Source organism: Nyctereutes procyonoides, unplaced genomic scaffold (assembly GCF_905146905.1).
Source record: "Nyctereutes procyonoides isolate TBG_1078 unplaced genomic scaffold, NYPRO_anot_genome, whole genome shotgun sequence".
NCBI classification, from domain to species: Eukaryota; Metazoa; Chordata; class Mammalia; order Carnivora; family Canidae; genus Nyctereutes; species Nyctereutes procyonoides.
Window position 1 is genome coordinate 16,625,928 of NW_026575132.1, and position 12,997 is coordinate 16,638,924.

General features: G+C 37.2%; 1 protein-coding gene across 6 annotated transcripts in view; it reads left to right on the forward strand.

Annotated features, from left to right (window-relative positions):
• Nucleotides 1-12,997, forward strand: part of PIKFYVE (phosphoinositide kinase, FYVE-type zinc finger containing) — an 86,120-nt gene that overhangs the window by 16,627 nt on the left and 56,496 nt on the right. For all 6 annotated transcript variants that reach the window (XM_055345266.1, XM_055345269.1, XM_055345270.1 and 3 more), the window contains one exon: nucleotides 1,249-1,338. In XM_055345266.1, coding sequence (XP_055201241.1) covers nucleotides 1,249-1,338 — 90 coding nt within the window. The remainder of the gene's footprint in view (nucleotides 1-1,248; nucleotides 1,339-12,997) is intronic.

Below are 12,997 nucleotides of genomic sequence, written 5' to 3' on the forward strand. Positions count from 1 at the left end.
TATACACACACACGTTTGTGTACATATGTTATATATATACACACACACAATGATTACTTATGAAGTTAAAAAGTACACAAAATAAACACACTGTCCATATACAGATGTGCTAAACTTAAAGGAAGAGAATGATAAATATAAAATTGACAATAGTAGTTTCCTTGAAGGCTCAGAGTGGAATAGGATTGGGTAGGGGAATACTGGCATTTCAGAGTCATTGCTAATGGTACATTGTGGCATCATGATTCTTTATATATTACGTATATTTTAAAAATTTTAAAAATTGATTCTACATTTAATAGAGCAATAAAAAAGTATAGGGATTCTCACCTCTTTCTTACTTTAGCTAGTAATGCCTTTTAGGTGTACCTGGCCTTGTGTGAGTCCATAATTGGCAAATGTCCTCTAATAAACTAGATTTGAAAGCTTTCTGAGAATTGTAGGATACATGTCAAAGATAGAATAATTTTAGTTCTGTGCTAATTGTTTCATGTTCATTTTCTTTTAGTTATCATTATCTCTGGGTAGGCATTGCTTTCTTCTTTTGAACAGATGTAGAAGCTGAGGTTTAGAGGAATTAACTAATAGACCTGAGGTCATACAGCTAGTGAGAGAAAGGGAGAGCCTGTACTTGAACCAAAGTCTGACTCTGCAGTGCTATTCCAGTGGGCTACGTGAACTGAAAATAAAATACTTGAATTCAGAACTTCCTCCCCAAATCCTCCCAATTCTGTGTATATTATGGATGAATGAGCTCTGTAAGTACCGATCCAACCAATGTTATTATTTTAAGAGCGTATCATATACTTAATAAACTACCAGTTTTTTGGCAGTTGATGTAGTTAATATAAAAACCATAGTTTCTACCTTAATTGAAAGAAGAAAACAAAACTGACCCATAATCTCATTATTGCAGGGGAAAACAATCAGCTTTTATTTTTTATTTTTTTTTTTTAATTTATTTATTTATGATAGTCACAGAGAGAGAGAGAGAGAGAGAGAGAGAGAGAGAGAGAGAGAGGCAGAGACATAGGCAGAGGGAGAAAGCAGGCTCCATGCACCGGGAACCCGATATGGGATTCGATCCCGGGTCTCCAGGATCGCGCCCTAAGCCAAAGCCAGGCGCCAAACCGCTGCGCCACCCAGGGATCCCAACAATCAGCTTTTAAATGTTAAAGTGCTTCTTTGAAATTGGATTTGCTTGTTCCTGTCCCAAATCATCTCAGTATTTTTCTTCTTTCTTTGTAGTTTGATTCATCCAGACTCCTCAAATACTCCTCTTTCAACAAGACTTGTATCTGTTCAAGAGGATGCTGGGAAATCTCCTGCTCGAAATAGGTAAACTGCCAAATGAAATCTTGGTATTCTGTATTTGATTTTTCTTTCTTTCATGGTAATGAGAAGAGCAAACAGATAAAAATGGGGTAGTATTGAGTATTATACTTTCTTAGCTCCAAAAGCTGAATTAAACTTTGTTTTGCCTTTTTGCTAGTCTGCTCTGGCTTGCATTCCTTCAGTATCTCTTTTTCAGTGTTTTTCACTGGCTTCAGGTCTCTGCTGGCTTCAGAGGAAGCCTACAGTCTTATTTTCTATTATATAGCGAAGAGAGGAGTTAAATGGGCACTTCCTCAGTTCTTACCACCACTTACCAACTTAATAACATTTAGAGTGCATTAGTTTTCTTTTTTTCTGCCTCTTATCCAAGCTAATTTTCCATTTGTATTATGGATCCCATCTCTTCTCATTTTTTATTAATTATCCTATTGATGTTTGTACCTTCTACCTCTCCTTGCTGACTCCTTATGGTTGTCATTTAAACAAACGCAGATCACCTCTTAAAAACAACAACAAAAAAATTTCTCCTTTCTGATTCATCTCTTTACCTATATTCTCAATTATTTCTTTTCTTCTTAGTCAAGAAGAAATAATTGCCCGTAATCATTCTATACCTGCACACTTCCTCCTCCTTTTTCGGCTTCCTAGATCTTACTGATATCCACACCTCTTCACTGAACGGTGAAGTTTACAAGTTTAAGTGGTGAATAAGTAGCTATTAATCTGGAGAACTAGACATTTGAATGACCTTGGTTTAACATACTTTCAATTTGTTCTTCTTCCAAGTATTATTAAGTACCTAGAAACCAGGTATGTGTAATAGAGCGGTGAATCAAACAAACATTTAATGCACAAAAAAGCAATAAGGTATGGGGTAGAGATTGGCATTTTAAATAGTGTAATCAGAAAAGATCTCACTGGGAAGATGACATTTGAGCAAAAACCTGAGGATGTGAGGGAATGAGCCATGTGGACATTTTGTAGAAGAGTGTACCAAGAAAACAGGAAATAGCAAATTCCTAGAAGAAACAAAGCTGGCAAAGAATAACAAGAGGCCCTCTGTACCTGGAGTAGAGTGTTCTTACAGTTAATTGTAGGACTTGGCCATTTACTCTGGGTGACCTGAGAAGCTACTAGAAAGTTCAAGTTTTTAAAAAACTTCTAAAATTATTTTGAAAAAATTTCAAATTTGCAAAAAATTGCAAGAATAATGAATTTTAATATATTCTTTATTAAGGTTCATTAATTTACATCTTCCCATGTGCTCTGTTACTAATTACATACTTTTTTTTCTGAATCATTTGAGAATAAGTTACAGACATCAGGATCTTTTGCTTTTTTAAAAATAAACCTCATTTTTTAGAGCAGTTTTAGGCTCACAGCAAAATGGAGTGGAAAGTACAGAGAATTCCTTTGTACCCCCCACCGCCTAACCTCATAACCTCCCCCATGATCAGTATCCTGCACTAGAGTGGTATGTACAGTTGGTGAGCAACAGTAACGTATTATTATCCTGCATTGAAATATTATCACCCCCAGTCCATAATTTAGGGTTCACTCTTGGTGATGTACTTTTGGTGGTTGGGACAGATGTATAATGATATGTATCCAGTATTGCAGCACAGCACACTGTAGTTTCACTGCCTTAAGAATTCTCTGAGATGAGGAGTCCAAGATGGTAGAGGAGTAGGAGACCTTAGTTTCATCTGGTCCCAGGAATTCAGCTAGTTAGCTATTAAGTCCTTGTGAACCAACTGCGAACTCAACCGGAGATCTAAGAAAAGAATAGCTGCAACTCTACAATGGAAGAGTGACCACTTTTCTGCAAGGTAGGACGCACAAGAGGAGCTAATCTGAGAGGATATATGGGAAGATAAACCTCACGGGAAGAGAGCCTCTGTCATCCGGCTGCCGGCAAGTGATAGAGCAGCCGAATGCAAAGTTGGTACTATAAGAAGTCTGCTCTGGTGAGGGATGTTCCAGGCGGGGAAGCAGGGCAGCATCCTGCGTGGGACAGTGTGGTGTCAGGATCCTTGGGTTCACAGGAGGACCGGGGGTGCCCAAGTGTGGCAGAGTTCCTAGGCATCGGAGCAGGGAAGCTGGCTGCATCAGCAAGCCCACGAGTGGGCTCTCAGCTGGGGGATGCCATAACCCGCAGAGAGCGGCGCAGTCTGCGTGACTGCTCTCTGAGCAGGGGCCCAGCGAGGAGCAGAACCAGCAGATGCCCCCTTCCTCGCCCCTCGAGACACGCGTGTGTGCCGCTGGAGGCTGCAGGGTTCGGAGACTTGAAGTGGGGTCTTGTGCCTGAGCTAGAAAGGCCCAGTCACAGGCTGGGTAAGCACGAGAGCAGACCCAGGGACAGGAGGGATTGACTGCTTTTCCCTGAGGGCACACTGAGGATTGGAGCCTTGAGATTTTGGCTCTGGGGCTGGAGATTGGGAGGCTGCTATTTTCACTCTCAACGCCTAAAGCAGCAGCACAGAAAGGCTTCAGGGAACAAAAGCCACCTAGAGCAATCCTGAGCAGACTGGTTAGCCTGGCCCTCAGGCAAGGGCAGTGCAGTTCCACCCGTGTCAAAGATGCTTGAGAAGTAATGCAGCAGTCCCCTCCCCGAGATTATCAGCAAGAACATCCAGTCAAGACCAGGTCTACTGAACATTGAGAACCGTAAAACTCAGGTGCCAGGGGAATATAGCATGTAGAATATGGTTTTGTGGTGTTCCCCCCCGTGGCCCCCCCACGATTCTCTAGTCTTTAATTTTTTTTAAAGATTTATGTATTTATTTATTTTTTCATGATAGACAGAGAGAGAGAGAGAGAGAGAGAGAGAGACAGAGACAAAGGCACACAGGCAGAGGGAGAAGCAGGCTCCGTGCCGGGAGCCCAATGAAGGACTCGATCCCAGGACTCCAAGATCGCGCCCTGGGCCAAAGGCAGGCGCCAAACTGCTGAGCTACCCAGGGATCCCCTCTAGTCTTTAATTTTAATTATTTTTTTTCTTCCCTTTTCTACCAATTTCTTACTTTATCAACTCTACTTTTAAATCTTTTTTTTTTTTTTTTTTTTTAAGATTTTATTTACTTATTTGAGAGAGCACACGAGCATTCACACAAGCAGGGGGAGACGCAGAGGAAGAGGCAGATGCAGGCTCCCCACTGCAGGGAGCCTGATGGTGGGCTTGATCCCAGGACCCTGAGATCATACCCCGACCCAAAGGCAGATGCTTAACTTACCCATCCAGGTGCTCCATTTTTTAAAAATCTTTTTTAATTTTCATTTTTACGGTTACATTACCTTTCATTGTATTTAATTTTATCTTGTATACATAAAAGTTTTTCTTTCTTGACAATTTTGGGATGCAGTTGCTTCTAACTCACCAGAATATACCCACAATGTAGTGTATGGCTCTTTACCTGTCTAATCATATGTCTAATATGTCTAATCATATGTCTCTTTACCTGTCTAATCATATTCGTTTTTGTTGTTTTGTTTTTTCTTCTTTCTTTTTTGGTTTTTCTATTTTGTTAAGTCTTTTTAAGTTTTCATCTTTACAGTTACATTCTATCCTTTCAATGTATTTAATTTTATTTTTGTATATATATGTTTCTCCTTCCTTAAAATTTTGAGGTGTAGTTTCTTCAAACCAACAAAAATACACTCAGGATATAGTGTATTGCTCTGTTCTGTTTACCTTTCTGTTTATATTCCTTCTTTTTTTTTTCCTGTCTTTTAATTTTCATTTTTATAGTTATATTCTATATTTAATTTGTACTTAATTTTTTTTTTTGTCACATATGAGTTTTTCTTTGGTTATAGTTTTGGGATTTTGTTTTCTAACAAATGGACCAAAACACACAGGATCCAGTGTATTGCTCCATTCTGTCACCTATTTGATTATATTTTCTCTCTCTCTGTTTTTGTTTTTGAGTCTTTTTTATTTAATGTGTATTTCTTTCGGGTCTTTGCTGCCATTTTAGTATTTTGATTCCTCGTAAACTCTTCTCTGGATAGAATGACAAGATGGAGAAACTTACTTCAAAAAAAAGAACAAGAGGCCTGGGGACCTAATCAGTATGGATATAAGTAAGATGTTGGAATTAGAGTTCAGAATGATTATAAAGATGCTTGTGGGTCTTGAGAAAAGCATAGAAGACTCCAGAGAATCCCTTTCTGGGGAAATAAAAACTAAAATTTCATGAAGTTGAAATAAAAAAGGCTATTAATGAGATGCAATAAAAAATGGAGGCTCTAATTGCTAAGATAAATGAGGTAGAAGAGAGAATTAGTGACCTAGAAGACAAAATGATAGAGAATAGAGCTGAGAAGAAGAGAGATAAACAAGTACTGGATCACCAGGGAAAGATTTGAGAGTTTCAAGGCTCAAAGAGATTAAATAACTTCAGTAAAAGCATAAAACTAAAAAGAAATAGCCAAAACTAGACCCCAGGGCTTCACTGCTAAAGCTTTTACTCTCTCTTTTTACATACTCATTTCTTCCAGGAAAGGAGCAGCTAATCTAATCAATAGAAAAACTTAGAGACATGCTGCCTTGAAAGGCAATAGGACCTGTCTCTTTCTCATAAATGATTCCTGAGGCAAGTTAGGACACTCCAAGTGTGACTTATGCACTCAATTTCATTGGACAGGTTGCAATGTCCAGATTAGGAAACTGCAGCCGGAGAATCCACTGTGGTATTAATATCTAGGTACATTCCCCAATCCTGCTTAATCGGAGAGCTTTGTGTTGGGGAACTACTACACACTTATGCTTTTAATAAGTAAGGTAAACTGTGACCCCATTTGCTCCTTGCATCTATTCACTACTGGTTAAAACCCAGAAGGGAGGAGTGAGTCATTAGCATCCAAGCACCAATGCAGGAAACAAACAGCATCCCATTCACAAAATTTGCTCCCCTTATATCTGTAACATTATGGCCTCATTAAAAATAAAGTAATTAATAATATTGAAAAATGTTTCTTACAATCACATTACCTTGTGGCAATGTGTCCATTTCGGATTAACCAGTTAACTAACTCTTTTCCCACAATGCAGTTGGGATGTGTTCTCAGCCAGTAACGGTGATCCTGAAACTCCATTCCACTACTGTGATGGCAGATTTTCTTCCACAGGTCCTTTAACTGAACGCTGTCCTGAAATCACATTATAAGCAAATAATTACTCTTGAGAAAGATGCTATATACCTTTGCAGGTTCTTTCCTGTGATTTTTAAATGCATGATTTTTAAATCCTTGAGTTAATAGTTTTTCAAGTAACAGGAAAACATTTTCAAGTCAAGACTATCAAAAAAATGTATTCAAAATGCAACACAATTTTACTGGTTCATTTATGTACTTTAAAAACCATCATTATGATAAATTCATCCAGGCATTCAAATTACCTCAAATATTAATGAGTTAAGAAACTAGCACCCAATGATACCAGCAAACTCTGTTTAAGACTGTTTTTTAAAAAAATAAAAGTATTTTTCAAGGTTCTAAAAATGAAAAAGGGACAGTAGGTCTGAGCAAAAAAATTGTTTTAAATAGAGTAAATAAACCAATACAATGGGAAACAACATATTGTCCCTGGGCAGGAAGTAAGGAAGAAAATGTTAGGTCTCCTTTGTGAAGCCTTTGAGTGGCCTCCACAAGGGGGCACCGTCTTAAAAACAAATAGAAAATGGGCTTACAGACAATATGAAATATGTGGGGGAAAATATTAAACTTTTCCTATAGCAAAAGTTGAGTTGACAATGCAATATTCTTCAGAGGACAAACAACAAGGTAATTTAATACTTTCATATGCTGCCTTTTTTTTCTTTTTTAAAAAAAAATTGCAGCCCTGCCCAAACCGAAGTTTTCATCTCTATCCTACTTTATGGTAACTATATGTGTAATTCTGTAAGTTTAGTGTACCAAAAAAACCAAAAAGGTCAGATAATTAAACTTTACAAATGTTATTTAACAATTTTACCTTAATTTTTATTTTACAATTAACACTAGAAAACTGATGTAACATGGAACAAAACATTTCTTAAAGGCAACTGTACTGATTTTACTGTAATTATAACCAAGTATATAGTAAATGGCATTTTAATTTTTTTCTTTTTTCTTTTAAAGATTTTATTTATTTGTCACATAGAGCCAGAAAGCACAAGTAAGGGGGGAATGGCAGAGGAAGAGGGAGAAGCAAGCTGTCCGCTGAGCAGGAAGTCAATCCTAGGACCCCGGAATCATGATCTGGGCTGAAGACAGACACTTAATTGACTCAGCCACCCCAGCACCCCATTTTTTTTTTCATTTTAAGACTACAACTATGTAGTCCTCAGTCTTGTTAAAGTATGCATATATTTTGTTAAATTATTTTAACATTTTTGCCATAAAGCAAAACAATATTAGAATAATTGGGATTCCAGAAGAAGAGGAAAAGGGGGGGCATGAGGTATATCAGAGCAAATTAAATCAGAGAATTTCTCTAATCTGGGGAAAGAAATAGACATCCAAGTCCAGGAGGCACAGATCCCAGTTCAAAATCAATAAAAATAGGTCAACACCCTGACATATCATGGTGAAACTTACAAATTTCAGAGACAAAAAGAAAATCCTGAAAGCAGCTGGGTACAAGAGGTCTGTAATATAAAAGGGTAGAAATGTTAGACTGGCAGCAGAAACCTAGTTACAGAAACCTGGCAGGCAGAAAGGACTGGCATGATATATTCAGGGTGCTAAGTGAGAAAAATATAGAGCAAAGAATACTTTATACAGCTACGATCTCATTCAGAACAGGAGGAGAGATAAAAAAGCTTCCAGGACAAATATAAACTAAAAGAATTTGTGATCACTAAAACAGCCCTAATAATACAAGAAATATTAAAAGGGATCCTCTAAGCAAAGAGAAAGCCCAAAAGTAATGTAGACCAGAAAGGAATAGGGACAATATACAGAAACAGTGACTATAGGTAATACAATGGCACTAAATTTATGTCTTTTAGTAGTTACCCTGAATGTAAATGGGCTGAATGCCCTTAATCAAAAGACACAGGTTATCAGATTGGATAAAAAAGCAAGACCCATTGATATGCTGTCTGCAGGACATCATTTTAGACCCGACACAACCAGATTGAAAGTGAGGGGGTGGAAAACCATTTATCATGCTAATGGACATCAGAAGAAAGCTGAGGTTGTGATCTTTGTATCATACAAAGTAGATTTTAAACCAGACTGTAATAAGAGATGAGGAAGGATACTATATCATAATTAAAGAGTCTATCCAGCAAGAAGATCTAACAGTTGTACATATTTATGGCTGTAACGTGGGAGCAGCCAGTTCCATAAGCCAATTAATAACAAAATTAAAGAGACACATCGAGAATAACAGTAGGGGACTTTTAACACCCCACTCACTGCAATGAACAGATCTTCTAAGCAGAAGATCAACATGGAAACAAGTTCTTTGAATGACATTCTGGACCAGATGGACTTTGCAAATATATTCAGAACATTCCACCCTAAAGCAACATAATACACATTCTTCTGGAGTACACATAGAACATTCTCCACAAGAGACCACAAACTGGATTATAAATCATGTGTCAATCAGTACCAAAAGACTGGGATCATTCACTGTGTATTTTCAGACCACAATGCTTTGAAACTGGAACTTAATCACAAGAGAAAATTTGGAAAGAATCCAAGTACCTGGAGGTTAAAGAGCATCCTACTAAAAAATGAATGGATCAACCAGGAAATTAAAGAATAATTAAAAAAATTCATGGAAACGAATGAAAATGAAAGCACAACTCTTCAAAAACTTTGGGGTGGAGCAAAAGTGGTCCTAAGAGGGAAGTATACAGCAATACAAGTCTTTCTCAAGAAACGAGAAAGGTCTTAAATACACAACCTAACCTTACACTTAAAGGAGCTGGAGAAAGAACAGCAAATGAAGGCTACCCCCAGCAGGAGAAGCGAAATAATAGACTAGAGCAGAAATAAATGAAATAGACGCCAGATGAACAGTCGAACAGATCAATGAAAATAAGAGCATGTTCTTTGAAAGAATAACATCAATAAACCCCTGGCTAGACTTATCAACAAGAAAAGAGAAAGGACCCAAATAAATAAAATCATGACTGAAAGAGAGACCACAACCAACACTGAAGAAATACAATTACAAGAACATTATGAGCAACTAGATGCCAACAGATTAGACAATCTGGAAGAAATGGATGCATTCCTGGAGACATACAAACTACCAAAAATGAAACAAGAAGAAATAGAAAATCTGAATAGACCCATAATCAGCAAGGAAATTGAAGCAGTTATCAAAAACCTCCCAACAAACAAGAGTCAAGGGCCAGATGGCTTCCAGGGGAATTTTACCAAACATTTAAAGGAGAATTAATACTTACTCGTCTGAAGCTGTTTCAAAAATTGAAATGGAAAAACTTCTGAACTCATTCTGTGTGGCCAGCATTACCTTAATCCCAAACCAGACAATCACCTCACCAAAAATGAGAATTACAGACCAATATTCCTGATGAACATGGATGAAAAGAATTCTCTCCACATGAGAGTATATGATTGTCTTTCTGATTGACTTATTTCTCTTAGCATAATATCTTCTAATTCCACCCATGTCATTGCAAATGGCAAGATTTCATTTCTAGTCAAAATGAAATTTAGTGTATGTGTATGTGTATACATATTTGTATATATGTATATATATATTTGTATACCACATGCTCTTTATCCATTCATCTGTCAGTGGACATCTGGGCTTCTTTCATAGTTTGGCTATTGTGGTCACTGCTGCTATAAACACAGAGGTCCCTTCGGATTACTACTTTTCTCATGTAGAATTTAAGAAACAAAATAGGATCATAGGGAAAGAGAAGAAAAAATAAAACAAGATGAAATCAGAAGTATAAACCATAAGAGACTCTTAAACATAGGAAACAAACTGAGGGTTGCTGGGAGGGAGGAGGGTAGGGGATGGGGTAATTGGGTGATGCACATTAAGGAGGGAATGTAATGAGATGATGTAAGAAGCACTTGGTATATATGAGACCTGATGAATCACTGACCTCTGCCTCTGAAACCAGTAACACATTATATGTTACTTAGTTGAATTTAAAGAAAATAAACAGAACAAAATTCTCTGTGGTCTAAGGCTTCTGCATGGCTCAGTAGGTTAAGCGTCTGACTCTTGATTTCGGGTCAGGTCGTGAGCTCAGGGTGTGGGATCTCTGCTCAGTGTGAAGTCTGCTTACCCCTCTCCCCACTCGTGCTCTCTTACAAACAGACCAATAAATAAATAAATCTTTAAAAAGGAAATTCTTTGTATTCTCCTTTTTCATTTCTCCCTCCTCCTCAACCCATGGCAACCACTGATCTTTTTATTGTCTCCATAGTTTTCCCTATTCTAGAATGTCATATAGTTAGCCTCATCCAGTATGTAGCCCTTTCACATTGGTTTCCTTCACTTAGTAATATTCATTTAACTTTTCTTCATATCTTCTCATCGCTTGATAACACAGTTCAGCATTGAATAATATTCCATTATCTGGATATAGCACAGTTTATCCACTTACCTGCTGAAAAATATCTTGGTTATTTTCAAGTTTTGACAAGATGAATAAGGCTACAGTAAACATTTGTGTGCAGGCTTTCATGTGGTCATGTTTTCAGTTCATCTGCATCAATACCGAGGAGTATGATTGTTGGACTACTTGTTAAAGAGTATGATTAGTTTCATTAGAAATAGCCAAACTGTCTTCCAAAGCGGCTGCACCAGTTTGGATTCCCTAAATAGAAGAAGGATTGGAGATGGGAGTTGTGCTATAGTGAAGGCGGGAATGCAGCAAGGGGGTGTGGAGTTAGGGCAGGTTTTTTTTTTTTTAAATTCATAGAGATGGAGAGAGAGAGAGAGAGAGAGAGAGAGAGAGAGAGAGAGAGAGAGAGAGAGAGAGGCAGAGACACAGGCAGAGGGAGAAGCAGGCTCCATGCAGAGAGCCTGACATGGGACTGGATCCAGGGTCTCCAGGATCACGCCCTGAGCTGCAGGCGGCGCTTAACCGCTGCACCACCGGGGCTGCCCAGTTAGGGCAGTTTTTAAAAAGATGGGATGAATTGCAGTATTTCTGTTGGCAGTATACAAATGGAGAAATAGCTGTGCTAATTTACAGTGGAATTCCATGCGATTTGAATTTATGCTAAGATTGATGTAAATCTTTGGGAAAGATATAATTTAGTCAGTACTATCTCTAAATAAAACTTCAGCCAGCATTCTTACAGTTAGGCTACTTATTATTTGACAGTATATTGACTAATTTTCTTTTGTTCTTGTTACTCCTGTAGCAGAATATGTGCAGGGATAGTTAGAATGTTAGAGAAGCAGAACACATGGATAATAACGTTCATTGGAAAAGACATTTTAATTAATGGAATAAGACATCTGGTGGTGACATTTCACTAAAAGAATGTGCCAAGAAATAAATGTTTATTTGAAAAATCTTATTTATTTGATATCAATGGTTTCTCATAAGCTGTTAAGAATAATTTTTTATAAACTTGTTAGAAACCTGTGAATAATTTCTTACAATTTTTTTAAAGATTTACTTATTTTGGGAGGGGAGGGAGTGAGAGAGAATCCTCAAATATACTACCTATAGAGTTTGGAGCCTGTAGCAAGTCCAAACCAAGAGTTGGACGCTCAACCGACTTAGCTATCTAAGTGCCCCCAAATTATTTTAAAAGTATCTTTATCTTTATGCTGGGGAGAGCATAGTTTTTCATTTGACACCTGGTTTTGATTGTCAGCCTTGTTATTATTAGTTGAGTTACCTTAGACAAATTACTTAATCTCTGATTCTTGACTTCTTTATCTGTAGAATGGATTTAGTAGTACCTATTCCATAGTATGCTGTGAGAATTAAATGTGTTTGGTGTCTAACTCATTGTAGATACTTCTGCCTTTTTATCCTTTATTTGGAAGCTAAAATTTTGTTTTCACTTTTTTTTCTAACTAGAAGCTAACTAAAATTTCTAGCTACAATTTTTTAATAAATAAAAGCTTGCTTGATGCTATAGACATTCCACTTACAAGTCATTTATCTGGTAACTTTTCCAAGAGGCAAAATTGAGGATATTATATAAGTGATAATATAACAAGAGAGGAAACACATTTTCACTCATTCTTTTATTGATCAACTTCAAAATATAATTGAGGACAACAATGCAGTTTTAAGAAAGGAATTATTTTTGCATTTGCTTAGTTGGGGTTCAAAGTTAATGTTTTCTCTTGTTAGAACATTACAGATGTTCATCTAAAGACATTCTTAGTTCATTGGTTATGCAAAAACTATTTGGCCTGTGGGCCATAGTTTCCTGTTCCTGATCTGCAAGACTATTTCTGCATTTAGTCTATGATTCTTCATATTTGTTAGTTAAAAAAAAAAACACTAGCTTTCAGCATTTTAACAAGAAGAGTTTGTGTCTTTTTCCTTTGAAATATTAATGATCAATTAACTATATCATTGCGTTCCTGTCTTTTTCCATAGCGACTTTGCTTTACACTTATTCTGAAATAGTTTTAGACTAACATAGAAGTTGGACAATTTAGTATAGAGAATTTCTGGATACCCTTTTAACTTCTCCCAATGGT